This window comes from Mauremys mutica, chromosome 11 (genome assembly GCF_020497125.1).
Source record: "Mauremys mutica isolate MM-2020 ecotype Southern chromosome 11, ASM2049712v1, whole genome shotgun sequence".
Classification (NCBI taxonomy): domain Eukaryota; kingdom Metazoa; phylum Chordata; order Testudines; family Geoemydidae; genus Mauremys; species Mauremys mutica.
In genome coordinates, this window is record NC_059082.1 from 35559142 (window position 1) to 35585139 (window position 25998).

Below are 25998 nucleotides of genomic sequence, written 5' to 3' on the forward strand. Positions count from 1 at the left end.
ATAATTGGAAGAGATGAGGTTTACGTTTTCAGTATCATAATTTAATGAGCGAATCGAGCTTTGGGGTAGTAGAAGGCTATATCCACTACGGTAAACTTCTCTTCAGCGTACAGCGCTAAAAATGGCTGCCCATTCTTACATACAACACGCAGAGCTTGTTCAAGTTAAATGTTATGGTATCACAGCCCGTGGCGGCAGAATAAAATCATTTGGGGTTATTTCCTCCTTTTTCCTCACTGCCCATTATCAGGATCCCTCAGAGGCTGTTGTGTAAACTAAAGAGCAGCGGGCTGTGGGAGTCATAAAGCACATCATAAAGCAAGCTCAAGTTCCAATATTACTTGAAACTAACTAACCCCTGCTTCTTGCAGCCTAACTGCTAAGGCAATAGGGCAGGCAGCATCAGCTCGCAGGTCTCCATCTGCCCGTCACCAACCAACGCCTCAGAAAATTAGCTGGGCCACAAAAGCTGTTTGTATATCTTCATGAGCCACAGAAATTGAATTAAAAAACAAAGAGCTCAACTCATTTGGCTTGAGAGCTCATGATAATGGTAAACCCTCCGTCACCTCCGAAAGCTGCTGTTACTTGAAAACAGCTTCCTCATTCTTGCATTTGGACCTATATTACCTGGCCTGTTACAGAAAGGATTTTTTGTTTTATTTTAAGCATTTTGGTCAAATTATTTTGTTCTCATGACCTGGATCCTTTGTTTTTAAGTTACTCGCTGACAGACAGATGAGTTCATCGTCTGGGATCAGCCAAGGAGAGCCTCATTCTCTCTCTCTCTCTCTCTCTCTCTCTCTCTCTCTCACACACACACACACACACACACACACACACACACACACACACACACACACACACACACACACACACACACACACACACACACACACACACTTAGTTCACAGTTCTTCTGCCTTTTCCCTGCATGTAATTATATATAAGGGATGCTGCCCCGCCCCCAATAATAGAAGACAACCCAGGGAAAGCAATCACATGTAACAATATCTTCAAACCAGAGGAACAGTGTTAATAGTTCTAGTCATTGGGGCGTAACTGTATTAGAGATCATGCTCCTGAGATGTGCTAGTCACACTGTATAGCAGTCCAGGTGTTAATTCACACAGTTGTGATTTGATATTGGCCACATCTGAGGAGAGAATATGATCTTATGTGTTCTACATTATGTGCTGCCATGCACATCCATTGTAGAGAGTCTATGGACCAAGTAAGGAGGCAGAATTTGCGGCTGACAAATGAATTCATGTCCTTACTGTTGTTGCAGTATATATGTATTTTTGTGATTCCCACTCCCCCCACCCCCACCACTCCACAATGCGATCGTACTGCCTTGCAAGTCAGAAACTACGTGGAACAGACATGTGGAATGCTTGGGTACCAAGGGAGCTGTTTCTCACAGCAACAAACCACATGAAAGCTCTCCGAAGTCAGCTCCTCCTTATGTGAATTGGTTGCAGCTCCCAGACTGCAGGTAATAAAGGCAAGTACCCAGTTTGTTGCTACGATTACTCCTAGGATTTGTAAAGCAGGGGGGTTATTCTCAGAACACCCCCTACTTTACCTTCGTTTGGCTTCTCAAATGCATGAGCACACCAGCACTTTGTAGCTTAAGAATTTTGGAATGTATTTAATGTTTATAAAAGTTGGGGATTAATAGTGAAAGCCACACCCAATGCAGAGAGCGCCCAAGATTCCCCATTCTGCCTTACCAGGACACCTCAGGCATGACTTAAAACATACCTGATACCCAGTGCGGGGGAGGGGGGAGGCATTAAGCAGAGGCTGCCAATTTGAAGGTCAAATCAACATTGTTATTAACTGCATTGCAGATGCAGAAACGAATCATTGGGAAAAGCAAGGCCTCAGCTGCCTCTGTGACATCTGGCCACCCACATCCCAAACCTATTTTTGCTGGACTTGCTGATACCTGTGCAGCATCAATGCTAGTGGTTCCAACAGCAAGCAGCATTGTGTAATGTTCTGGTCATGTGGCTCATGAAGGTATGAGGCTGTTCAAGGGGAGGCCAGACCCAAGCTCTTCCTCTCTCAGGGTGCAAGTTTGGTCCTGATCTGAGTCCCGTGGATGACAAGGGGTATTGGAGCAGTCCCCAAGAACATCTAGCCAGCCAGCCCTACCAAAGATTTGTTTTCCAGAGACCATGTTTTGAATTCTCCCACCTACCCAGAACTGAGGTTGATTTTGTTTGGGAAGGAAAATACTGGAGGGGGGCGTGTCCCTGGGGCAACCCTGTTACATGGGGTTCAAGTAATTTTTCAGAGCTGTATACAGGCAGTTCTGTGCTCATCATCAGTGGAGCTCCCTGTACTCTGTTTGTTCTATGTTGTGTTTAACCAGGAGTAAATGAGTCCTTCTTTCTCTGCTTCTTGGTCCCCTAGCACGGATCCATGTGGCAATCCTAGTAGTCAGGAATGTCTACCTTAGTGAAAGTTACAAGCATAAGGTTGCAAAGGAAGTGGAAGGAACCATTTACAGCTGGAGGCTCAGCCAAACATGAGCCAAAATAACTTGCTATCATTTAGTGCCTCATTGTGCTAGGGGCTGTACAAACATAGGAAATGACCTTGCCCCAAAGATCGCAGAATCCAAAAGACAAGACATGGGTGAAACAAACAGGTTGAAGGGTGGGGAAGGAGAAAGGATGTGGTTACAAAAAGAACAGCCTGTTTTAGCTCAGACAGGGGTGTGCCTGGTCCCGGAGAGGTTAGCTTTTCCTCTGCCTTTATTGTTGTTAGGTTCTGTATGTGTCACCAACAAGAAAAGGATACATTTTGGGGAGGGGCTCGGGGCAAATGCGCTGGGGGATGGGGGCAATGTTAGGGCTCAGCACAAGGTTCAGTGAGGAAAGGGCCAGAATGATGAGAGATATGCAGGAGCCAGCCAGGCAGAAGGGACAAACCGGCGGCTGCTGGGGACACAGACCAGTGCAGTTTCTCTGTGCGTTAGGCCAGATTTACCTCCTCCTGTCTCCAATGGTCACTATTTTTTTGTACAGAAGCTGAAGGGCCCTGCGTCTGTAACCCTGGCCTGAGGCCACAGCATGCACTTCGCTTCCTGGGGCTTTTGGCTGGCATCTCTTTTAGCATCCAGCAGTGAAGTGCGGCTAATGACCAGGGCTCAGCCAGGCAAATGCACAACACAGAGCTTCAAAAGAAGGGGAACTAAAATAAAATGACAAAGAGCAAAATCGCTCCAGGCTGCAGCTAAGAATGTACAGCCCCAGGCACTGTTAGGTTAGCTTATACCACAGCTTGTGCCTCTTCTCCGTTCAGGACTCCCAAAGCCGGAGCCAGCTTTGTCACTGCTCAGGTAACGTCGTTCCTGATAGCTGCTAACAGTCCACCTGTGACTCAATTAATTCCAGCCTCTGCCCAAGACTGTGGTTTGCAGGAAGTGTCTGGTTGCAGCTCAGCTCCCTTGGTGAATGGAAAGCGACTGGACTGGCCCCTTTCCCAGGCAGCTTAGTGCTAGTTCCTCTAACAAAATGAACTAGAACAAATGGAGGGGGGGGGAGGAAACCCTTTAAAAAGAAGGACGGACTGGATTCCTCTTTGCCCTGGGCCACAAGCTGCCACAGTGATTTATGGAAGAGAAGAACTAACAGGTAACTCTGTCACGCACCATAGTCCATTCATGTGCCTCTTCACAATCTCTAGCGGGAGGTTTTTATGGAGCTTTCAAAGGAATATGGCCTCTCTCCTCTCATACTGAACTAGTGCCTCTGTCCCACTGCTGGGGTGTGGGGGAAGGGTTGGTGACTAACACTCGAGCATTAGCTCTGTGCATGCAATTCACTGGCCTTGTGTGAATTGTACTACAAAGTGACTAGCACTTAACAGTGACTAATACAACCTCTGGCATCGCCATAGTCTGTGCGCTGAGAGCAGAGGAAGGGTGAGACGTGGGAATCTTGGATTCCATCCCAGGCTTTGGTGGGCAATGTGCTCTGGTGGACATAGACTCTCCTGCCCATTTCCTGCAGCCTGGTCCCAGCACAGGCTGTTCTCCATCCCATGCTTCTCAGCCAGTTTTCTTATGTAGTCCTTGTCTCCCCCTCTAGGCCTCGCCTCCCCCAACGCTCAGGCTCTCCCCCAACCCCTCAGCCAGTCCCAAACTCTTGGTCCAGCCTCCGCCAGTTTTCCCTCCCACCCAGTCTCCTTGCCCGGCCAGTGCCAGTTCCAGCTCCTCCTCCTGGTTCCTCATCCGATCTGTAGATTGTCCCCACTTTCCTCAAGTTGGCGCCCAGCCTGCGCCTCCATCCCAAGGCTCCTCATCCAGGCTCAGTCTCTGCCTCACCATCTCCCTGGCTTCTCATCCCAGGCTCTTTGCACGGCCAGTCCCACCCATACCCCAGCTCCTTTTCAGATCTCTCCTCCCTCCCTGTTCTCCCCTCTCCCCCACTGTTTCCTAGTCCCAGTCTCCTTGGCCAGCCAGTGCAAAGCCTCCTCCCGCTCCCCGAAAAGCTCCTGATCCAATCTCACTGGTTTTCCTCCCCACACGTCTCCCCCATCCCCCACAACCATCTGGCTCCCAGTCCTGGTCTCCCACTCTCTCCCGAAGTCCAAGTTCCTTGCTGAGCCAGTACCAATCTCCCCTTCCCAAGTCCCAGGCCCAGTCTCACCCGCCTCCAGATCCAGTGTCACCAGGCTCCCAGTGGGCTCCTTTCCCTCCCCACATGAAGCCACTGCTGCAGCAGAGAGCAGGCAGAAATAGGATCTTGTTAAAATGAAGTGAAATTGGAAAAGAGCTGGAGGAGGAAGAGACCTGGCCCATGCCAGTACATCATGCACTCTAAGCCCATGCTCTAATCAGTGGAGCTGGTAATGAAACAAAATCTCTGCCCCAAGTTTCCTGGCACATCAGGCCTCCCTGTCACAGCAGGGGGTATTAATTTAGGTGCTAAGGCACTAGAAATCTCCTGTTAGATGTTGCCTGTGGGTGGAGAATTCAATTGTGCTGAACTTTTGCCACTCACTCCTGGTCTGAAATGTTTGTTGGTGCCTCGCCCTTGCATACTGCACTGAGTAATTGTTTCATGCTGTGTAGATTGAAGTCAGCTGTGGGCTGGAACTCTTTGGAAAGCCACCTGGGCCTGAAGACAAACAGGGACACACAGGTGCAGCAGCACCTTAAAGTGCCACAAAGGCTGTTGAGCTGCAAGGCTCCTTCGCTTCTGCCACCATGTTTCCGTTTGGGCTTTAAGCAGTCAGTATAAAATGATGGGTTTTGGCTTCCTAGGTTTCAGTGCAGGGACATTTGGATTTGGCATTTGGCAAATATTTAATCTAATTAGCTCCAGAGCTGACTGAACGGCTGTTGTTGAAATTTATTGTTGGTTGTGGAAGAGCCTGTTGGCAGGGCTTCATGCAGTAGCACTCTGTTCCCATCCTGTACATAATCTGCCTGAGCACTCTGGGCATGGGGGAAATGAAGCAGAAGGCTCGCCTCCCTTCCCCACCCCCAGCAACCCCCTTCTATATATATTTTGCTTGACTTTCACATTAGCCACAGGCCTCTCCCCCTGCCAGTGCCCAGATATGGGACCCAATGTGTTGGACCCAAAATAGTCATTGATGCAGGAAACGTGACATGCTGTGGCATTTGCCCCATTACTGTAAATAACTTTCTATAATGATTTTCAGCTGTACAATGGAGGGGGCACCAAATTTGTCTGAATCATAGACAATGTGGGACTGAAGTGAGGGCTGGCCCCTGACGTAACAGACGGGTCAGAGGGATGCACTCTAGAGCAAGCACAGCCCAGGGGTGAGACAGGGTGGTTCAGCCTCCTTGCCCATTCGGTTTTTCTGAGCCAGCTACTGCCAGGCGTGCCTGTAGCAATGCCATAGCTGCCTCTCCTCTGGGGCCTGCCACTGTCACCAGCCACCAGAGGGTAATGACTCATTTGAAGTGGTCACCGAGAAGTAAAGAGCCCTAGATCCCCTTCCCAACAGTGCTAGCTGAATGGAAAAGTACAAACAGCCAGTGCAGTAAAATGTGAGGCTTGCTTTGGAGTCTGCCAGCTCTTACAAATGGCTAATCTAAGCACCCTCATGCCCAGCCAGTACTGAAATGGGCGTTGTCGGCAGAAAACCTAGATGCAGCCCAGCATAGTGGTGGGGTCCCGGCCGTGGGCAATAATGCCTTTAAGACACCAGCACTGAATTACACTCCAGCTTATGTGACTAAAGGTGTGATCCACTGAACGAAATTAATACCAACAGCCTGACCCCTTCCTGATGAGCAACGAGTTCATGGGACTTTTTGGTAAGAGGACTGTTCCTGTGCAGGATCTGGCCAGCATCTCCTTCTCCATTCGCCCTACCTAAATTCCCGGGTTTGGGAGAGGGCTGTAGGTAGGAGATTAGGGGGTGGGGGAGCAATCTTGCATGTGCCTGCCTTGCCCATTGTGCTCTGTTATGACTCATTAAGATCCAGCCCTCTCCAATCTGGCCTTTTTCTTCATACATGCCTTCCTAGCCCCCTTTGCCTTCAGAAGAAGCCCATGTTGTGCCCTGTACTGCCCAGCTCCTTTCTTATAGCCCTTGCACCCCTTTTCCTCTGCTCACCCCTCTGCCTCCCCCTCCCTTGGTGCTGTCATTTGCCCAGCTTCTCTTTGACACCCGACACATCTTGGTTCAGTTCTGCCAGCCCTTGAGACTGTTTTCACCCTGGCTCCCGGCTCCAGAGCCTCATCTATCCTGTGTCACCATTTTATTATGGGCTCTAGCAGCACACTGATGCCGATGCACAGAGCTGGGCTCTCACTTGGCCTATGCTGCTAACTGCCATGTGTGCTTAGCTCACGCTACCACTGACTCGCTTTTCTACCATTGGCAGTCTCTCCCCGCACCCCCGCTTTGTTCTCATGAGCGGCTGTTGAGCCCATGGTAGGCTTTGCAACTTTATCCTCTTCTCACTTTTTTTTTCTCCTCTCCCCCCAATCCCTTCCCACACCTCAGACACGCTCTGTAACTATCTCTGCTCTTGCCAGCACCACCAACTATTATTGGAAAAAGGTAACTGCTTGTACTGCACGTTCATCTTGACTTCCCTCAACTCCTGCCTCACGCGCAACTGCTTCAGTGCCCCCCATGCTTGGTGTCTCAGCCATTTTGTCACTGCCACTGGCCTTAAACCCAACAGCCAAGACCAGCCCCACACTAGGTCCACCAGGAATACTCATTCTCCAAATATCTTAATGCAAACTCAGTGTCTGTGGTCTACGTCCCCACACTGCAGCTCTGTACACCTGTGTGTATTTAGAGGCTGGCGTGGCTTCTGTTAGATCTTGGTATAGCAGAGTGAGGTTTAGCTCCTAGCACAAATTGCTTCTAAAGGATTTGTAACTTTAAGTTACTACTTCTACTCTGGCAGGGACTCTTGCTAAGACTGGTTGGTTGGAAATCATGATAGAATGTTGACTACATTTAAAGAACTTACAGTTCTGATTCAGCTTGGACTATTACCCTTGTCAGCAATGCTTCAGAGCACATTGCAAGCCATGCCAGCTTCTTAACAGTGCAAAGTTAAATATGGGCAGTGGTTGAGCTGTTACTTGCCAAATAACATTTCACAGCTGACTTGTACACTTACATGACCAGACTGTTTAAGTAGCCAAACTGTTACTGTGTATGCAGCCTTTTTCTAAGCAACTGGGAAAGCAAATCCACCATGGCACAACTTCTAGGATCAGTAACTGGGGAGGAAGGAAATCTGGAAAGGGCTGTCTGGAGACAGCGGTATAGTAGGAAGATGAAGGAAAACTCTGCAATATCGTGTGTTGAGTTACCACTGATTTGTAACTGTCTGATTTCACTTTTATTATATAGAAGTTAGGGCCAAAGCATTAGCTATTTATTAAGGAGTTTTTGCCCTGTGTGTTTAAGGCTGTTCAAATAAGTTTGTATTTCATGATTTGAAGAGTAAGCCTTTCATTCATTAGTAAAAAGGGTGTAAGTTTCCTTAGTAACTAGAGCTAACCCATTATTTCCAAGAAAGCTTTCTGTCACGGTAGTGGTCTATCCCAGAGCCATTTGGAGGTGGTATTTGTATAGTAAGCCCTAGACTATTGTATATTCAGGGATGTTAGTTAACACCTAGTGGATTGTCTGTGACTTGCTCATTTGAGCTCAATAATCTATGTTCTGTACAATTAAAGGAGGGGGGGCAAAAATCTGCACTTAAACTCATTCTTTCCTCAGGGGACATAGGCTTGTACCTAGGAAATCTGGTTCCAGCCACACACATCTTGGGCCATCAGTACATGGAGCCAGCCTTTGACTTAGCAGCACCACTCAGTCATGATCTGTCTTGCCATTGATGCCCAGCTAAGCATGCCCTTTTCCTCCCATGAGGGGACAGAAGTCAGAGATTAACAATGCCGTATTTAGCAATGCTCAATAACATGGAGAATTTTACAAGGAGGCTATGCCAAGCTGTACATGAGGAGGGGTTTCTGCAGGTATAAGGGTTGAGGATAACAGTTAAGCTCTTCTTCTTTACCTTCACCAGTTGCCCTTCTGCAAAAAAAAAGTTAGTCTGTGACAGCTTCCTGGGACATCAACTGAGAATTCAAGAGGAAGTTTGCTGACACTGATAACAGAAGGGGTATTATATTGCCGAAGGAAGAGGGGAAGCTATCTAGCACTTTGTGGCATAAATGATTGTTAGGTACAGGGAATGTAGAGGAGGCCTTGGTGCTAAGTTATTTTGATAATCTTACAAGGGAATATTTCTCAGAACTCCCAGTAGCTTGAATCATTTATTGGAGTCAGAGGTGGCTTCACTGTTCACACCACTTACAATAGTTAAGAACTCTATAGCATTCATCACACTTTCTTTTCTGTTGACTCTCCTCTTTCTGCATGATGGTTTCTTTATCTTCCTAACACTCAGACAGGCTGTCTGACGTTTCTGGTTTTGGTGGAGCAGTTATTCTCTCTATGGGTATGAAAACTCATCACCTCACACTCTGATTATGTTGACTAATATGACTGCATTCACAAATCCCAGGCTAAGCACCAACTTTGCTCGATTGTGATTAACACAGGGATCACAACAGAACATCACAAAGTAAATTAAAACTGAAAGACCACATAAAACTATGAGACTTTCTAGAAAAGAATCAAGAGATGAGGACATTTTAAAGTATATTTCCCAGGGACCCACCATTGGACATCTGTGACCCACAGCCTATTGCTAGATGCACTATTAATAAAAGCAGTAAATTAGTATTAGCTATTGTTTCCTCTGACTAGTTAACCTTATTTACAAAACTTAGACAAATTAAGATTCTTTAAATGTCATACATGTCACTTCTAAACATTAACAGTGATTTGTTAAATCAAAACACGTTTAGAATTGACAAATTGTCTAGAAATAACTAATTGTTCAAATGCATATTAAGAGTTTCCAGCAGGGGTCAGTATTTGGATAAAGCATAACTACACACATGCTTGTCGCTTGTAGCGTATATACACTTTATGTAAAGAACTTCACTAACAAATATAGCACTACTTTAAGTGGCAAACAGACTTAACACTATATTGCAGATAAGTTGGAGATAATAGCATTGTATAGCAGCCCAAGTAATTCATCCACAGTTAAACAGTTCTCTACCACCCCCCAATGTTTTATACACAAGCCAAAATTGAGCTTTGTAAAAGCTCCTTTAAGATACACAGTGACTAAAATCTTGATTTCTGGAGGCTTTCAAGCCCATCCTTCAGATGGCAGTTCTTAAAAAGTTGATAATTTAACCTTACCCCAGAGTAGTCCAGCTGCTGCAGACTTTTTTTTTTGTTTTTAAAGCAAAATAGTTGTTCCAGAAAGAATTATAAAAACTTTCAAGGAGTTTTGCTTTCCCTAATTAGTACTGTGGTTATCATAATATTAATTGACATGATTGGTAAAAACTCTTGGATCAAAACTCCACTCAATAGAAAAGCACTGGCTTTTATTTAAGATCATACAGTGACTCAAAGTAGTAATTGTGTAACACCCCTTCTATGTGTCAGTATAAAATAAATTACAAGGCAGAAGGAAACTGCTACTAACAAATTAAACCAAAATCAAAGCTGAAATTCTGGTTTTAGATCCTGCAGCATATAGTCTTGAGTGTGAAATCTAGATATAGCAGAAGGAAGTTCTTTACTCTCCATTTGGAGGATCTGGAATAAAGTTTTTGAAAGGCTAAACATAACTTGTTCAAATAATCTTGTTATTAGTGATCTTGCCAAAAGAGACATGAGAGAGGCTGTGCTGAACTAATATATAGCTCAAATGCAAGTCTGTTAGTGTGTAGACAAGTTTCTGGAAAAGAGGGATCATTTTTGTCCCCACCACAAATCCAAGTTCTGAGTTAAAAAAAAGCAGACACGCTGCCAGCGGCTAGATTTTATATTGTATGTTTTATTACAGAATTGGAAAAAAATCAAAACTGTTTGCAGTCCAACAGTAGCTGAAAAGGTGAATGAGTGCAGTACACAAAAGATATTCAGAATTAGAATTCAGACAATTTGTACAGTTTTTCATTGTTTCAAAATCTGCCTGAAACCAGCAACTCAATGGCATTGCACACAGATTTTTTTTTTCCTTCAAATTTGAAGAGTGCTTTCACTTTTTCTTTAATGCTTCAGTCAGCTCAGGAACTACCTGCAAATTTAAACAGAGACAGTAAGTATATACAAATTTCAAAGAAAAGGTTTGCTAGGACTGGGAAAGAAACAGGTTCTGACACGTTATGTTTAGAGCTCATAAAACACAGACAATACCAAGAAATGATTTGATATGCCCAGCCCTCACAACCTAATGAACGCTTGTTTAGATTTAGCTTGTCTTTTCCTCTCTTTTTTTTTCTTTTTAAAGACAATGTTTTCACACCAAACTCAGTCATGGGGCTCAACCCAACTGAAAGTCAGATTCTAATCTCAATCAATGCAATAACCACTTCTTGGAGGTATTCTGTAATGTCTGTGTACTGAACAGTTCTACAATTCGCCTGTTCAATATTTAAATATCAGGTGATTTTCAACAGAAAAACTAAGAAGCAGTAGCATTGATATTATGAGAAGCATCTTTATTGTTGCTGTAAGGCCTCATTAGATACACAAGTAGAATGGCTGTAACCTACTTTCTCCTACTGAAGTCAGTGGAATTAGAACTGCACAGAACCTTGAGTATCTGAAGATCCTTACAATAATAGTTAAAGGTCCTGTTCCTAAAATTTCTAGTTCTAGCCTGGTTAGGAATATCAGTGTTGCTTTAGGACGTTACAGTACATTTATGTGATTTACTTGAAAAACTGGTTTAGTTCCTCACATTTTCAGCAAAAATTAATTCCAAAAAGAGATGAGAAAGTGATAGGCAGTAAACAATCACAATGGCCAAAAAAATAGTTTAAGGTAAAATGCATCTACTAGTCAGGCTGCAAAAAATTAGTAACTAAGTAATAAAAAAAGGGAATTGTTTAATGCTAGTTAAATCAGCTTTTCAATCCCTTTACAGTGAGTCAGTGCCAAAGCCTTGGCATCTGCTGTGGTTCTGCCACTTAACACACCAGCCATGCTGCACTGTAATTCTGACTAGCACTAGGAAGAGCAGTTATGCATATAAAAAGTTGGTAGATTAATCTATAGAATACACCTGAAAACCTATCCTAGTCACTTGTGTAAAATATCAATTACCTTGTCTTTCAAGGGGCTGCAGGTTGCCCCAGCTCACAGAGATCCCAGCTGAACTCACCACTGATGAATATAGCCTCTCAATTATTTAAGAGAGCTACATTTCCATTAGGTGGAAATAATGTGTTCGTACAAAATTTATTAAGGAAATTGTCTACATGTTGTTTCTTCCGAATGTCACTTTGTCTCCAGCTTATTAAAAGGCCCATGTTTACTGCCAAGCCAGCAGGCATTAGTTCAGGAATGGCATTAAGTGCTGGCAGTGTTTCTGCCTACTTTCCTCAGTGGATATACTATGAGCTCATGCCAGTCATACAGATTACATGCTAATAGAGCCCCAAGTGTAACCTGTAGCAGCACTGTTAAGAGTTCTAGTGAATGTTCAATCTTTTCTACATAACGGCAAACACGTTTTTGGGGTGACAGGAAGAGTTCAGGTGATAAGCCTATTTAATATTAAGAAACTGACATGCTTTATCTATTTCACACTGTACAGAACTAGAACCATCACTCAAACTCATTCACTCCTATTGAAATTCAATGTTAACTGCACGTTCATTCATACTTCAACTAAAGAAATTTAGTGATTGTTCAGTATTTGGTCTTTTATCTTCTATAAGTTCAAAAACAGGAAACCAAATTGTTAAAAAGTTTCTGAAAGTGAAGTATTTGGGATAACAATCAAGAAAGTCAAACGTGACTATTTAGATCTGCTGTGATGTGGGAATGATACATAATGGTACCTGAAATTAAATTCCTTCAATATGCAACAGAGGAGAATGAAAGAGGGCAAGCTTTCCTCAAGACTTTAAATAGCAGGCTCCTTCGTGGAAAGGCTAAGATTCCACATAATACTCGGTGAATGGGAGATCCTTGCCTAAGTACAGTTACTCTTCAGAACCTAGTGCACAGGATGGATGCACTTTTAGTACAAATCTAAATAAAATTCAAATGGATATTTGCAGAGGCACAGATTTCCCCCTCAGAGCTTCTTATTATGGGGATTGTTTTGATAACTTTATGTCGTAACTTTCCCAGAATTAGGAAGAGTCTGGAAAGCAAATCAATGGTAGACCAGAAACAGGACTTCTTAAAACCTTGCTTTCACACAACTCAAACCTGGCTCATCAGGGAAGCCAGTTTCGCTGTGAAATGAGAGAACACATTTCAGAAATGTAGAGGGATAGTTGCCCCAATGCAAAGCACTTATGCTTAATCATGTGCTGAATTCTCATTCATATCAATGGGATTTAAACCTCTGCATAAAATACTTTCCTGAATGAGGACCAATGAGAAGTTCTGATGGGTAAAACAGGTACTGGATCCTTCCTATAACACAGCGGTGGCAACCTGCGACCCATCAGGGTAATCTGATTGCGGGCTGCAAGACATTTTGCTGACATTGACCCTCCGCAGGGAGCAGCGAACCACAGCCATGCCTGCGAACGGGCAAAGTCAGCAAAATGTCTTGTGGCTCGCAAACAGATTACCCTGATGGGCTGCTTGTGGCCCGCAGGTTGCCCACCACCGCTCCAAAAGCTGCTACTCATAAGCAGCACAACTTGTGCAATGATAATTGCTAAAGGAACTCATACTGGACTTGTTAATATAATCCTAAATTTGAGTTGAGTTTAAAATGGAGATGCCTGTAGGAATATGCAAGGCAAACACAACCACATCCTACAGGGAGATACCTATAGGTATGCAAAAAACCCTGTGTAAATAAGATTCATACAAGAGTTACAATATTGCTGACATCAGAGCAGGTTCTAAGAAATTTTTGAAGAGCATGAGAAGCAATTGGGAAAATGAGACTGCAGATCTGGAAAAGGAGGCGATCATTAAAAATGATAATTAGGATGATTGCGTCAGAGTGAAATGTATATTTCAGTTTCAAAACTGCTAAACTGGAGTAAATGTTATCCCTAAACAAACACCAAGCTGAATTTCAAGCTCATACAACAATTACATCTGTTCACACCTGCACTGGAATTAAGAGTATAACTAGCTTCCAAACAACTCTGTATGCCTGCAAACACAGGGGAGATGGGACAGTCTCACTCACCCAACACTGGGATGCTGAAAGTAGGGAAAGAACATGATAGCCTAAGAGACACAGTATGCAGGATTTTTTTTAAAACTTCAATGAGGTTTTGGGCTGCACAGAGAAGCCAGGATGTAGACTTAGAAAAATATCCTATACCAAACTTTTATTCTCTTGGTTTCCAGCTCTATGTATGATACTTTTAGGAAAGTCACTGTGATGTGTTCTTGAAAACAAGCTTATGACCTCTGGTGAGAAGCAGGAGATGATGGAAAGTGCCTGACTGAGGGCACTCAGTCTAAAATATAGGAATACAAGTGGAGTCTCATCATAGACGCATTTAACTTATGCGATTTTAACTATATGTGCACGGCAAAAACAAAAGAGAAAAACAACAATTTAAATACTGTACCTGTAGTGCGGGTGATTCCGCCCGCCATGCCACTCAATGAGCGTTTGACTATATGCGATTTTTGCCTTACGCACTGACTTCAGAACCTAACCCCTGCGTAAGATGCGACTCCCCTGTAAATACTGCCTGTCCCTAAAAGAAGCTACCTATATGCTGGCTGGTGTAAGGAGCATGACAAAAGCCTGATTTGTGAGGAGTAGCAGGAATAATGGACATATTACAAGATAAAAATCTTTAAAAGGGCAATTGTTCAGCATCTGTAGTAGTTAGTTTTACACCTTAATCTTCTGACAGTTTTACTATTTAAGTAAAACAGTGATGCCAGGATACAGTTATGTACTACTGGCTATAAAGTGTCATGTTTTAAACATCAGTTTGAGTAAATGATCCAAAGCATCTAAGCCTCCTCCCATATTCTAAGGGTCTCTTCCAGAATGAGTCTGATTTAATATAGATTTTGAACTGTCTTCCTGTCTCAGACTTCATTACACACAGCTCCCATCTAGGTGTGATTTTTTTTCTAGTAATCTAAACTTCTGATAAACAGGGAGGAGCAGGTGCCACTATAATGCAGAGATGCACGGACACAGAAATTTAAAGATTAATGTTTAAATTATAATTAGTCTACATGGAAATTAAAGGAAAATTTTCCAACAGTTGTGAGGAGTGGTTCTCATCTACAAGCAACCACATGCAGTGGGGGACACTTTTAGAGACATCAGAGGGGTCGAACCCATGAGTTCCTTACTCATGCAACATTTTTTACTTCTATCCACATGCTTACATCAGCTTAAACACCAGACTTCCTTATTCTTAGTACCTCCTTAAATACATCTTTACTCTTACTTCAAAATTTCATGAAGGAGCAAGTTTAAAAAAAAAGAAAGGATGCAGAACTGATCTGTGCTAGGGCAGCTCTAAAAAATTAAGAAGATTTCCCCCCCCCCAAGGTTACTCTTACCTTAAATAAATCTGCTACCAATCCGTAGTCCGCAACCTGGAAAATCGGCGCTTCTGGATCCTTATTAATAGCAACTATGGTCTGAAAGTAGAAACAAAAACATTTAAAATACAGCTATAGATTACATTTTGTCCATATAAAAAGTGTCTTAAATTCACACCGGAATATTAGACCCAGCAGATATGGTCAAGTGCATTTGACAAATGCTTCCCATTTCTGTCTTGAAAATAAGACTAAAGGAAATCTCAATAAAAACTAGATGTCTACAATAACAACGGAAAAGTTTTTTAAGCTCTATGCTCATTTGGTCAACGGCATTTGACAAATGTTTTCAAGACAGAAATGGGAAGCAAGACTGTGAAGGAAATCTCAATAAGTGAATTAAAATGTCTACAATAAATAATGGAAACACTTATGGTCTGACTATTCCATGCTCAATTAGCAGGGCTGTCATTTGATGTAGGATGGAGGGGGGGGGGAGGGGAGACACTTCCTTAAAATGTTATAATAAAAAAGGACATCCACTATAAAAGGAGCATGAGGTTCAACAAATAAAAACAGGGAAAGACATTTTGAAAAAGGACCATAAAGCCACATACTGGAGACAACTATAATGTGGGCAATATCATTTAGTTCACTACACAGTGAATCCCAATGCTAAATACAGAAAACTCCCTCTCCTAGAGGACAGAGTCTGTACTTCTAGACCAAGTCATTTCAAAATAGCCCAAAGACTGCAGGTGCCCAGATAAATAGCCTGTTATGGGATAGGGAGAGCTCTGTAAACAAAAAGCTATACAGCTCACAAAATAAACCCTATGGCTGGTTATTGTTATAGCTACCACCTATCAATTCAAAGCAGTGAAAAGCCACACAGATATTCTAAATCAACATATTCTTCATACATTTATCTGCAATTCAAAGAGACCTTTCATTCAAATGCGTTTTTCTCCATCCACTACAAGTACTCTACCAAATCATTAATTTTGCTGAAAAAGTATGATGGTAATAAATAAAATAAGGTTAGAAAATCCTATGTTTCTAAACCACAGAAATAGTTTTCTATAAATAGACTGACATTCAAAATGTGTGCCTCCAACTAAGTTGTATGTTCTAAAGCGGTGGCATTTGAGGGTATTAATGCATGATCAAGTACCAATTTTCTTTAAGTGTGTTCCCTGGGACATGCCCTATGATTTTTAAACGGAAGTGTTTGAATCAGCCTGCAGCCTTAGGAGCAGCTGATGTTGATGCCAAGCTCCAGCTGCCCTGCTGGTTGCCTGCAGCATTGCAAGGGAGGGAGGAGAATGCTGCTCCACTGCTGTTTCCTTACTGAACTATGGAAGCCCACAGAATAGTAGTTGGACTGACTTCACTTGGCACCTAGAGACAGTTAGCAAAGGATGATCTTCCTCCCCAATACAGCCACTCAGGGCAGCCCGGGGGGAGGGAGGGGAAGCAGTTATGGCTCCTCAGTTCTCTGCCCCAGCCTTGGGCACTAGTTAGAGGAGCATGGGGACTACTCTAATTTCTGCCAGCTGGCAACATTCCCTTAGGAACCATATGTCCAGCTGGGGATAGCCTCATTGCAGGGTGCCGTGGCCACTCCAACAAGGACTGCTTGCAGGAATGCATAGGCACTGGCTGCACTGGTGTTACACCTGGTGAGAACTTCCCTGATAGGGCTCTTCAGGGTGCTTTCTGTTCCTTCTACACTACCTAAGCAGGATAAAGGGCACAAGTCCAGAAATCTGCCCCCAAGTATTGTCATTTTGAAACAAGATGTTTGGCCCTCTGGTTGAAAAGGCTGGAGAGCACGGCTCTAGAAGAACCTTGTGGAGGTATTATCTAATAGGCATTCAGAAAAATATTCACCACTGGCCTGTTGGTGGGGGAGATGTACCCTCACCATTGTTAGATTTGTTTAAAAACACCTCACCTCAGTTTCTCCTATAACATTCAGTAATTCAAGGAACCTCAGGTCACCTGGTATTTCTTAATCAGAGCCGATTTTCTAGGTCATACATTACATTTCACAGTCTTTAGTATTGAGAAACAATCAATACCGAAGGATCAGGCAATCAGCATCTCTTCTCTCTCTCCCTTGCACTTCCGTAAACAAGTGTTTTTAAAATTTGTATTCAGTACAACTTAAAACTTTGTACTTTGGCTACAAGACTGACAACAATCCATCTCCTACCCTGTGTGATCACTCAAATGCATATGTTTTAAGGATGCAAAATCAAAAGCCGATGAGAAATGACAGCCTCATGAAAACTGGTCATATTTCCATCATTTTATAGCTCCATCATGCTTCTCATGAAATACTGAAGGAAATCATCAGATGGTAACTTCGGAGAAACAACAAAACAAATACTACACTATTTAAGGTTTTCTAAGAGATAGGTCTCTTCACTAAAGCCTTTAAATGATAGTTGTTTTCAGACACTGTATTTAAGACCTAGTCTTTAACAATGACTTTGTTAAAGTAGCTTTGAAATATTGTATTTTAATCACTGTTCTGTAAAGTGACTGGATTCAGTACATTTAAAAATTATGCTAATCTGTTTGGCATGTAAACTAGGTAAGATATTTAAAAAAACAAACAAAAAAACCTCCTAGAATGGAAAGGAATTGTGAATCCATAATGGACAAAACAACTAACATAGTCCATCCCTTCTGGAAAACTGATTTTTCTACCTTGTTGTAAAAGTACAAATAAATTATACATTTCACTCAGAGAAAGCTTCTCTGACTACTTCTGAAAACATATCCTTAAGTGTGCAAGTTCACAATGCCAGATAATTCACAGTATGGGGGGCGGGAGGAAATCACACAAGAGACTGTAGCCATGGTTACAGTTGGGTTTTTTTTTTAAACAGTAATATAAATTGGATCTTTTCAGTAAATATAGTACCTAACTGTTTCTACTAAAAAACAGAAGTAGGTCACAGTTCAAGTAAATGTAAAAATAAGTCTTAAGATACACAAGTTTGTTTAAATATAAAATAAATAGTATAAAGAGAAAAATTAAGCCAAGTAGTATATGACTCATTTACCTAATCTTTTATATGTAATTGGGACCAAACCAAAAAAAGAGGATTTTCAAAATTCAGGACACAGTATTGAAGAAAGAGAAGGGGATCTTCTGATATTAACAGGAATGCAAATATTCTTTATCACCTTCCCCATCTCTCTCTGTTTAATCTAGCAGAGAAGAGACTAATGTTACACAATTTCACTAATGCTGGCATAAAATCTGCCTCTGCCACAGCAGATCCTATTACCTGCATCTCTCCACCTCACAATCTTCCCTGAAAGTTTTTCCTCCATTGCCCACAGCATATCCTTTAATTTCTCACTCAGGTTATTTTTCCCAACTGTATTAACTCTAAAGCAGGACACAGCTTGAATGAAGAAGGCTGTACAAAATGTATTACACTGCATCTTCCATGGAATTTGCTCTAACCTAAATCTAGCAGCTGGTGTTCCACTCATTCCTATGCCCTCCAATAAAAGTTTGACATTTCACTTTAAAATGCACACACCGAACTGCAGTATTCAGAAGAAACTAGGTGCTAAAATAAGTTCAAATCATCCTATTATGCAGTTTGGCTCATGCTAAGAATATCATTGGATACTTAACCAAGCTAAATTTGTTACTGTGGACAGAAAGGAATTTTAAGAACTTTTATCCTGAAATTTCAGAAGATGAAGATCCATTTATTAAAGGTAAAAACAGAAACGTGCGCTCCACCTATAAAACAATGGGAGACTCTCATAGGGGTTTTCCACTGCTTTATGAGCTGTTCATGCTTCAGCAGGATGCCACAACAGAAACACATTTAAGCCTGTTTGATAAATCTACTTTAACAGAACCTCCTGAAGAGGTTCAAAAAAAAAAATGGCCTCATTTTAAAAATTACTTGTAAAAAAACCCAACACTCCCCCCCCCACTTTTCTATTTTTGGCATTGTTATTACTGTACATAATCCTGCCAGTCTATTAGGAAATTGTCATTGTCCAGTCCAGAGTCAAATTTCCAAATTTACCCCATACATTTCAGCTACTAATGAGTTAAACCTTTTAAAGTTTTATTACCATTTTATAATAGGTTTCCATTTGAATGGATAAATGCAGGAATGTCAGAGTCATCTTTTACTTTATGGAATAGTAAGTTCATAATTCAAATTGCACATTGTTATGCATGAATTAATATGTCAGGTTCTGAAATATATGTGAGTGGGACCTATAATATAGTATTCAAGAATGGAATTTTTGTTTAAACAATACATTAAATCAATTAGTCTCTTCTAATGAAAAACTTCTGTTTTTGCAACATATTTCTTTTAAAGTGAGCTTACTATTGAAACACTTTCTTTCACAGTATTTAACATAATATAGAGCTTTGAGAGTTGACATTTTTAACACAGCAGAACAACCAATCGTCTTGCTATGTTCACTTTAAACAAATGTTGGAAGAAGTTTTTCTGCTATATGTATTTTGCCAATAATAATAATAAATAATAATAATAATAATAATATCATCATCCCCTCTTTCAGTCTTTTCTAATACATGCAGGACTGTACCTTGCTGTCTTTCATCCCTGCTAAATGCTGGATTGCTCCAGATATTCCAACAGCAATATAAAGTTCCTAGAAGAAAATTAAGTATTAGTGTAAGTGAAAGTTTGTATCATCTTATTGAAACTATAAGAAAAATCAATATTGTAGAGTTTTAATATACAAGTAATTTCTCGCCTAGATTACCGAAATCCAGATATCCCAGGAAACAAAATTTGGTTCTCCTGTCCACCTGGCCAGTTTTGGGGTGGGAAATAAAGACCAAAAAAAAGCATCTGGCACATATACAGGGCATCACTATGGTTCTGTGTATGTGAGGTTTGTAGTGTTGTAAATGCATCATAGTACACACTACTCCTTATCTGAAGGATGGGACAGTCACTGTTGGACGGTCTTTCAGATTCTCTGAAAGATTTTTTTTTTTAATTTATTTTTTTCTATCAGTTTTAATTAAATACAGGTTTATTTCTAAACAAACATTTTAAAAATTCAATTTGAAACTGACAACCTTTGTTAAGGCATAAATTTACTATAATCATTTAAATTAAACAAAAAAATATTAATCAGTATATGTTTGCTAACCAGTTTCAAAGAAATTCACCCACTGACCCAGTGGTATTCACTGGCTATGCACCTGGAACCAGAGTTTGCTGACATGCTAAACCAGCTTTTGACAGCAATAACCTCTTCTGTAGGTGCAAGAAACAAATATTTTTTTCTTTTCAGTTTACTCAGGTAGTTCAGTTCAATAACTAGTTCATTCAAAGTTAAGAAACCAAGTGGGAGTGGAAAAAGCAAGAAAGCTTGTTTTTTCTCTTCCAACCCATGAATAAAAACTAGGTGTGAGAGGGTAAGATCTACTAGTCCTAAAACTGAAGGACACAATGACCAGAAACAAATTAGTTCAATTTGCTAACTACTGATAATTTAGATTAACTGTTTAACAAATCAGTTAGTTTTAAATGCAAAACATGTTTTGATAAACTTTTTCTTATGTATCAGCACATGTAAGATACGTTTAATTTTTTAAATTAAATAAAGCTTTGTGCATATTTACTTGAATTTTCATCCTAATGCAGCTTGACAACTCTCAAATGAAATTAATTATCTAGTAAATACAAAATGCAACACTCACAATAAAAATGTAAAAATTAAGAATCTAAACAAACATAAGTTAAGTTACATAATGGTTTAAAGAAATGTGCATAGACAGAGTGAACCCACCTGGGTAGCAAGAAGCAGCATCAAATTTAGTGTAAAGAGAACATTTAGGTTGCAAATCAACACATTTTTATGTTACTAAAAAGAACCAACCTTTCTTTAGAAAAATAAGTACAAATGCAAAACACGATTAAAATCAAGTATTTAAATGATGACTAAAACTGGCGATTTAAATCAATCCATCCTGCGGCTATCTGTCTTGGAGACAAATAGGGCTAAAGTCTCCAGTGTTGTCAATGTGGCAACTTTTACATACTTTACATTTGAAACGGGTAAGAATTTATAAGCAAATAAATCTAAATTCTTCAAAAAGGCTTATTAATATTGGCAGTCTTAATTTATAGAAGAAAAAACTGTTTCCCCTTGGTTAGAAAGTCATCCTGACTACAACCTACCCAAAGCCAGGCACATTTTGAACTCATGGAACAATAGTTTTCAGTCAACAGTCCAAATTTCAGTCAACATTTTATTGTTTGTCTACCTTCAGAAATTCCCAGAAGAGAACCAAAGAGTACTTTTCACCACCTCATTCATAAAGACCAAGACAAGGAGCTACTAGCCAAAAGGAAGGTCTGTCTAAGTCAAGTCATCATTTCTCATTGCCTCTCACTCACCCACTCTCCAGTCAAGGTCCTCTATTTTGAAAACAAAAATTAAAACAATCTTAGTCACAAAACCCAGTTAGTTCATAACACCTATGTTGTAATGCAGAAAGAGCATAGTGTACATTATGATCAAGGAGGTAAGAAAGACTACATTTTTTTTAAATCAAAGTGTGTTCTAGTTCAAGTTAGCATTTTTAGGGCAGCAAATTTATCAGGGACCCCAAAAAACCACAAGTGGTGGTTTGTATGTCCTTTTCCCACATGCTCTAGCACATCCCAAAGAACCACACAATGCCAGCCATTGTCAATTTAGCCCATTATCTTACTTGAAATATGAGCAATCCACCAAAAATTACCATATATAACAGTATCGGAGGTGCCACAGGACTCTTTGCTGCTTTTACATATATAACAGACGTGGGTAAACTACGGCCCGCAGGACTGTTCTGCCCAGCCCCTGAGCTCCCAGTGGGGGAACCTAGTCCCCGGCCCCTTCCCCACAGCCACACCACCAAACGGACCGTGCTCTGGGCTGCTGCTCCTGCTGGGCTGCGTGGGAAGCACAGCTGGCTCTGGCCAGGTGTCATGGCTGCGAGCTCCTGCTGCTGGTAAGGGGGCAGGGAGTGGGGGGAGTTGGGTAAGGGAGCGAGGGGGTTCTGAGGGGCAGTCAGGGAGGAAGGGATGGTTGGATGGGCAGAGGTTCTCGGGGGGCGGTCAGGGGATGGGGAACAGGGAGGATTGGAGTGGGAGTCCTGAGGTGGGGATGTGGATAGGGGTCAGGAGGGCAGTAAGGGGACAGGGAGCAGGGGGGACTGTATAAGGGGGTGGGATGCTGGGAGGCAGTTAGGGGTGGGGGGGTCCTGGGAGAGGGTGGGCAGGGGACGAGAAGCAGAGGGCAGTTGAATAGAGGGTGGGAGTCCCGGGGGGGTGGGCTGTCAGGGGGCAGGGAGGTTGGATAGGGGGCAGGGCAGTCAGGGGACAGGGAGCAGGGAGGTTGGATAGGGGGTAGGGGTCTCGGGAGGGGGCAGTCAGGGGACAAGGAGCAGGGGGGGGTTAGATGGGTTGGAGGTCCTGAGGGGGGCAGTCAGGGGGCGGGAAGTGGGAGGGGGCAGAGGCCAGGCTGTTTGGAGAGGCACAGCCTTCCTTACCCAGCCCTCCATACAGTTGCGCAACCCCAATGTGGCCCTTGGGCTAAAAGTTTACCCACCTCTGATATATAAAAAGACAGTAGAATACAGAATAGAGCACAAGGATAAAGTCCCCATACAGTACAACAAATATTAGAAAGTGATCATGTAACAGTCCTTGTCCTTAACCAAAGGCCTTCTCCAAGCCCACCCTTGGAGTCTTGTTACAGTGTTTCAATCACAAACTTTGCTAGACACAAAACTGAGGTCTCAATTTTGACACCCCACCCCACATTCCAGGCTTAATTTGGAGAAAAATCAGCTTGGAGCCTCTAATCTTGATTTCTTCCATTTTACAAGAGGCAGGTAGTACTCCGAAAATGATGCCCCAACTTTCCCTAGTCTTTATTATACCCTTCCCCTACTCCCAACTAACTGAAGCACTTTCCCATTTAGCTTTAAAGTGAGCTGAGATCTATTTTTCCTTCTGCAGGCTTAGCGGCACCAAAGCTACAAATTGTGTGCCAGAATCTAGATCAGCGGTTCCCAAAGTAGGGTTTGCAAAATGTTACAGGGGGTTCTCGGGAAAAAGTTCCCTAATGGTGGACAGAGCTGTCCATCGGGACCCCAGGCAGCACAGGGCCAGCAGCCCAGAGCCCTGGACTTCCAAGAGCGAAGCAGATCAAAGCGAGCATCTCTCTCACACACGCATCTGACGACGTGGGTATTCACCCACGAAAGCTCTTGCTCCAGTATGTCTGTTAGTCTATAAGGTGCCACAGGACTCTTTGCTGCTCTCACAGTGAGGAGATTTAAGCTTCGAAACTCCTTATAAGAAATGGAAAAAGGGAGGTGGATATTTTTTTCTGTTTTTAAAATTAAATAGGCAGCTAGTATTGTTTTTAAAATTATTATGAAGAAAAAGCTTTGTTGTAACGTGCGTTGTTTGCCTGGACTGCTCAAGACCTGAATGCTTGTGTAGGAGAAACTCTTTGGCTTCTTAAATACCTTCATGGTGTTTCACATCGGATACTCCTTGATGAAACATAGGAGCCTTGTCTTATAACAGGCTTAGTCAAAGTGATACAAGCTGCGAAAGTATGTTGCTGTTTTCATAATGTAATAAAAATACTATAATGATAAATAATAATAAATAGTGTGTAATAAGTGTGTCATAAAACCAAATTTTATATTTCCAAGATCACTGTTTTTATAATTTATACTCAGGTAAAGGAGAAAATCCCTGGAAATACTCATTTTTAGGAGGGGGTTGGCGAGACTTGACATTTTAGTGAAAGGGGTTCACAGGTTGTTAAAGTTTGGGAGCCACTGATCTAGATCAAGGAAAGGGACTAAAGTGTAGCCTTATTGGCTCTTAGCGTGATGTTTCAACTAGAAAGCCTTGGATGTGGCTGTTTCCCTTTTTCTTCACCTCAGTTTAACTGCTACCCACTTCTGTTCAAGTCTTCCCTCTAAAATTACATGCACAGATCAAGTTTAGAATCCAGAGTTCCCACACTCTGACTTATTGTAGCAACTCCTTCATGGGGCTTCTCCTTTCCAAGGATTGGGGAGAACACTTATCTCAAAGGCACATTTTATTCTACTGGATCCCAGCACAGAAATAGCATTGTTCATTACTGTCTGATACCAAATAAGCCAAATTCCTGCCCCATTCCTCAGGGGAAACAAAGGGGGGGGCTTGAATTAAGATGGCTGGATGTATAAGTTAGGAGAAAATTTACTTATTTCTGCCAAAGTAGTCTTCAAAAATTACACTTTTAACATTTTACTTTATTCCTATGTATTCATGAATCTTTCTCACAGTTTACATAGAAAAATCTCTAAGAGTGATAAAAATTATATAGAAGAAGCACAGTGATGATAGGATATTTCCTTTCGAGTACAAGGCGGCTGCAAAAGCAGGAAAAATATGAATAAGGCTATGAAATGCATCTCAATTCTGAGCGTTTTCACAAAGATATCCAATAGTTAGAGACTACAAAATTCATTGCGCTTCCCCCTCCCCTTTACTCAATAGATTACTGCTTGAGGTCACCCCATTTTAACTGCAGCTGCTATGTCTAACAAGTGTAATATAATATGTACACAGAAGGAACCATGGTTAGTCTGTAATATTGTAATTATCCCAAAGGAGAAAGTAGAGGCTTAAAAAAATGTTACTGTAATATGATTTTGAGAGAGATTCATTAAGCATTGGTCTTCTAGACTACAAGGTTTCTCTTGTCAGTTTGCTACACTTTAAAGATCAGTCTTTAGAAGGAGTCCAATTTACCAAAAGTCAGACATTCATGTCTATTTCCTCGTAACATATCTAGTAAAGACAAAAGATGTTTTTATTAAAAGATAATTTATATACTACCAGATTTCTTTGTCCAAAAAGACTTAATTGTATGTTTAAGACCTATGCACATCACTAGCCTTTTAGTTTGCCTGCCTTCAGCTTCCCAAGTATGATAGCCAACCCATTTTGATTGGTTTTAGTTTGTGTGGTAGATCACTTCACGTAAGCAACACTTTCACTTGAATGTGCAATTATAAAGACACTGTGCAGAACAGCCTGTTTCCTATTAGTAGTTCCCTACTGCAAAAAAAGAAAAAGAAAGAAAATCCTAGTATTAAGAAGGAGACTCGGTTTATAGAGGTTACCGTTTAATTAAATGTACCAAGCTTATCTGACCAACAAAATTTCCAAGCTGCTAGGTGCTGATGTAAGCATCACCAAGGAAGGAACTGGTCACCCACAAGGATCTCAGCCATATCCCCTGCCAAGATAAGGAAGATTAGGAAAGCCGTATTTCCTCTCAGCTCTAAGGTGAAGTCTTTGGAATTATCTGTGCTGTAATAGTGCCCAAAGTCCCCAGTCAAGTCTGTGGCCCCATTGCACCAGGTGCTGCATAAAAACAAAAGAGAACATGAAGCCAGATTTCGTACTGATGCTCTCAGAAGGCACAGTCCAGGTGGAGTGTGGGTAAAAGTGGGTTTACACCATCTGTGTTTTTCCCAGATTTGGAATCCCTGGAGCAAGTTAGAGCACTCGCCGGGGCTGTTCTAACTTTCTGTGACATATGTCAGCCCTATGCTGCTCCTGCACGGGAGAAATTTCACCAAGCGGGCATGTCAGCCTCTTTACATCACTGGGGTGGCAAAAAAGGGCAGTTGTGGGGCCAGATTCTAGTCCATGGTCCTTGCCCTGAAGAGCTCACAGTCCAATCTGAAAAAGGATGCAGCAAGTGAATGCAAGTAACATGGGGGGTGGGGGGGAATGGAGAATGATATGAATATGATGACAT

The 25998-nt window shown here is 41.9% G+C and overlaps 1 protein-coding gene across 4 annotated transcripts in view; it reads right to left on the reverse strand.

Moving 5' to 3' along the window:
- Positions 1-10439: 10439 nt before the first annotated feature.
- Positions 10440-25998, reverse strand: part of ETFA (electron transfer flavoprotein subunit alpha) — a 49718-nt gene continuing 34159 nt past the window's right edge. For all 4 annotated transcript variants that reach the window (XM_044979590.1, XM_044979588.1, XM_044979586.1 and 1 more), the window contains exons 10-12: positions 19738-19803; positions 15148-15228; positions 10440-10702 (exon numbers count right to left, since the gene is read on the reverse strand). In XM_044979590.1, the coding sequence (XP_044835525.1) occupies positions 10664-10702; positions 15148-15228; positions 19738-19803 (186 nt within the window). In that variant the 3' untranslated portion in view covers positions 10440-10663. The remainder of the gene's footprint in view (positions 10703-15147; positions 15229-19737; positions 19804-25998) is intronic.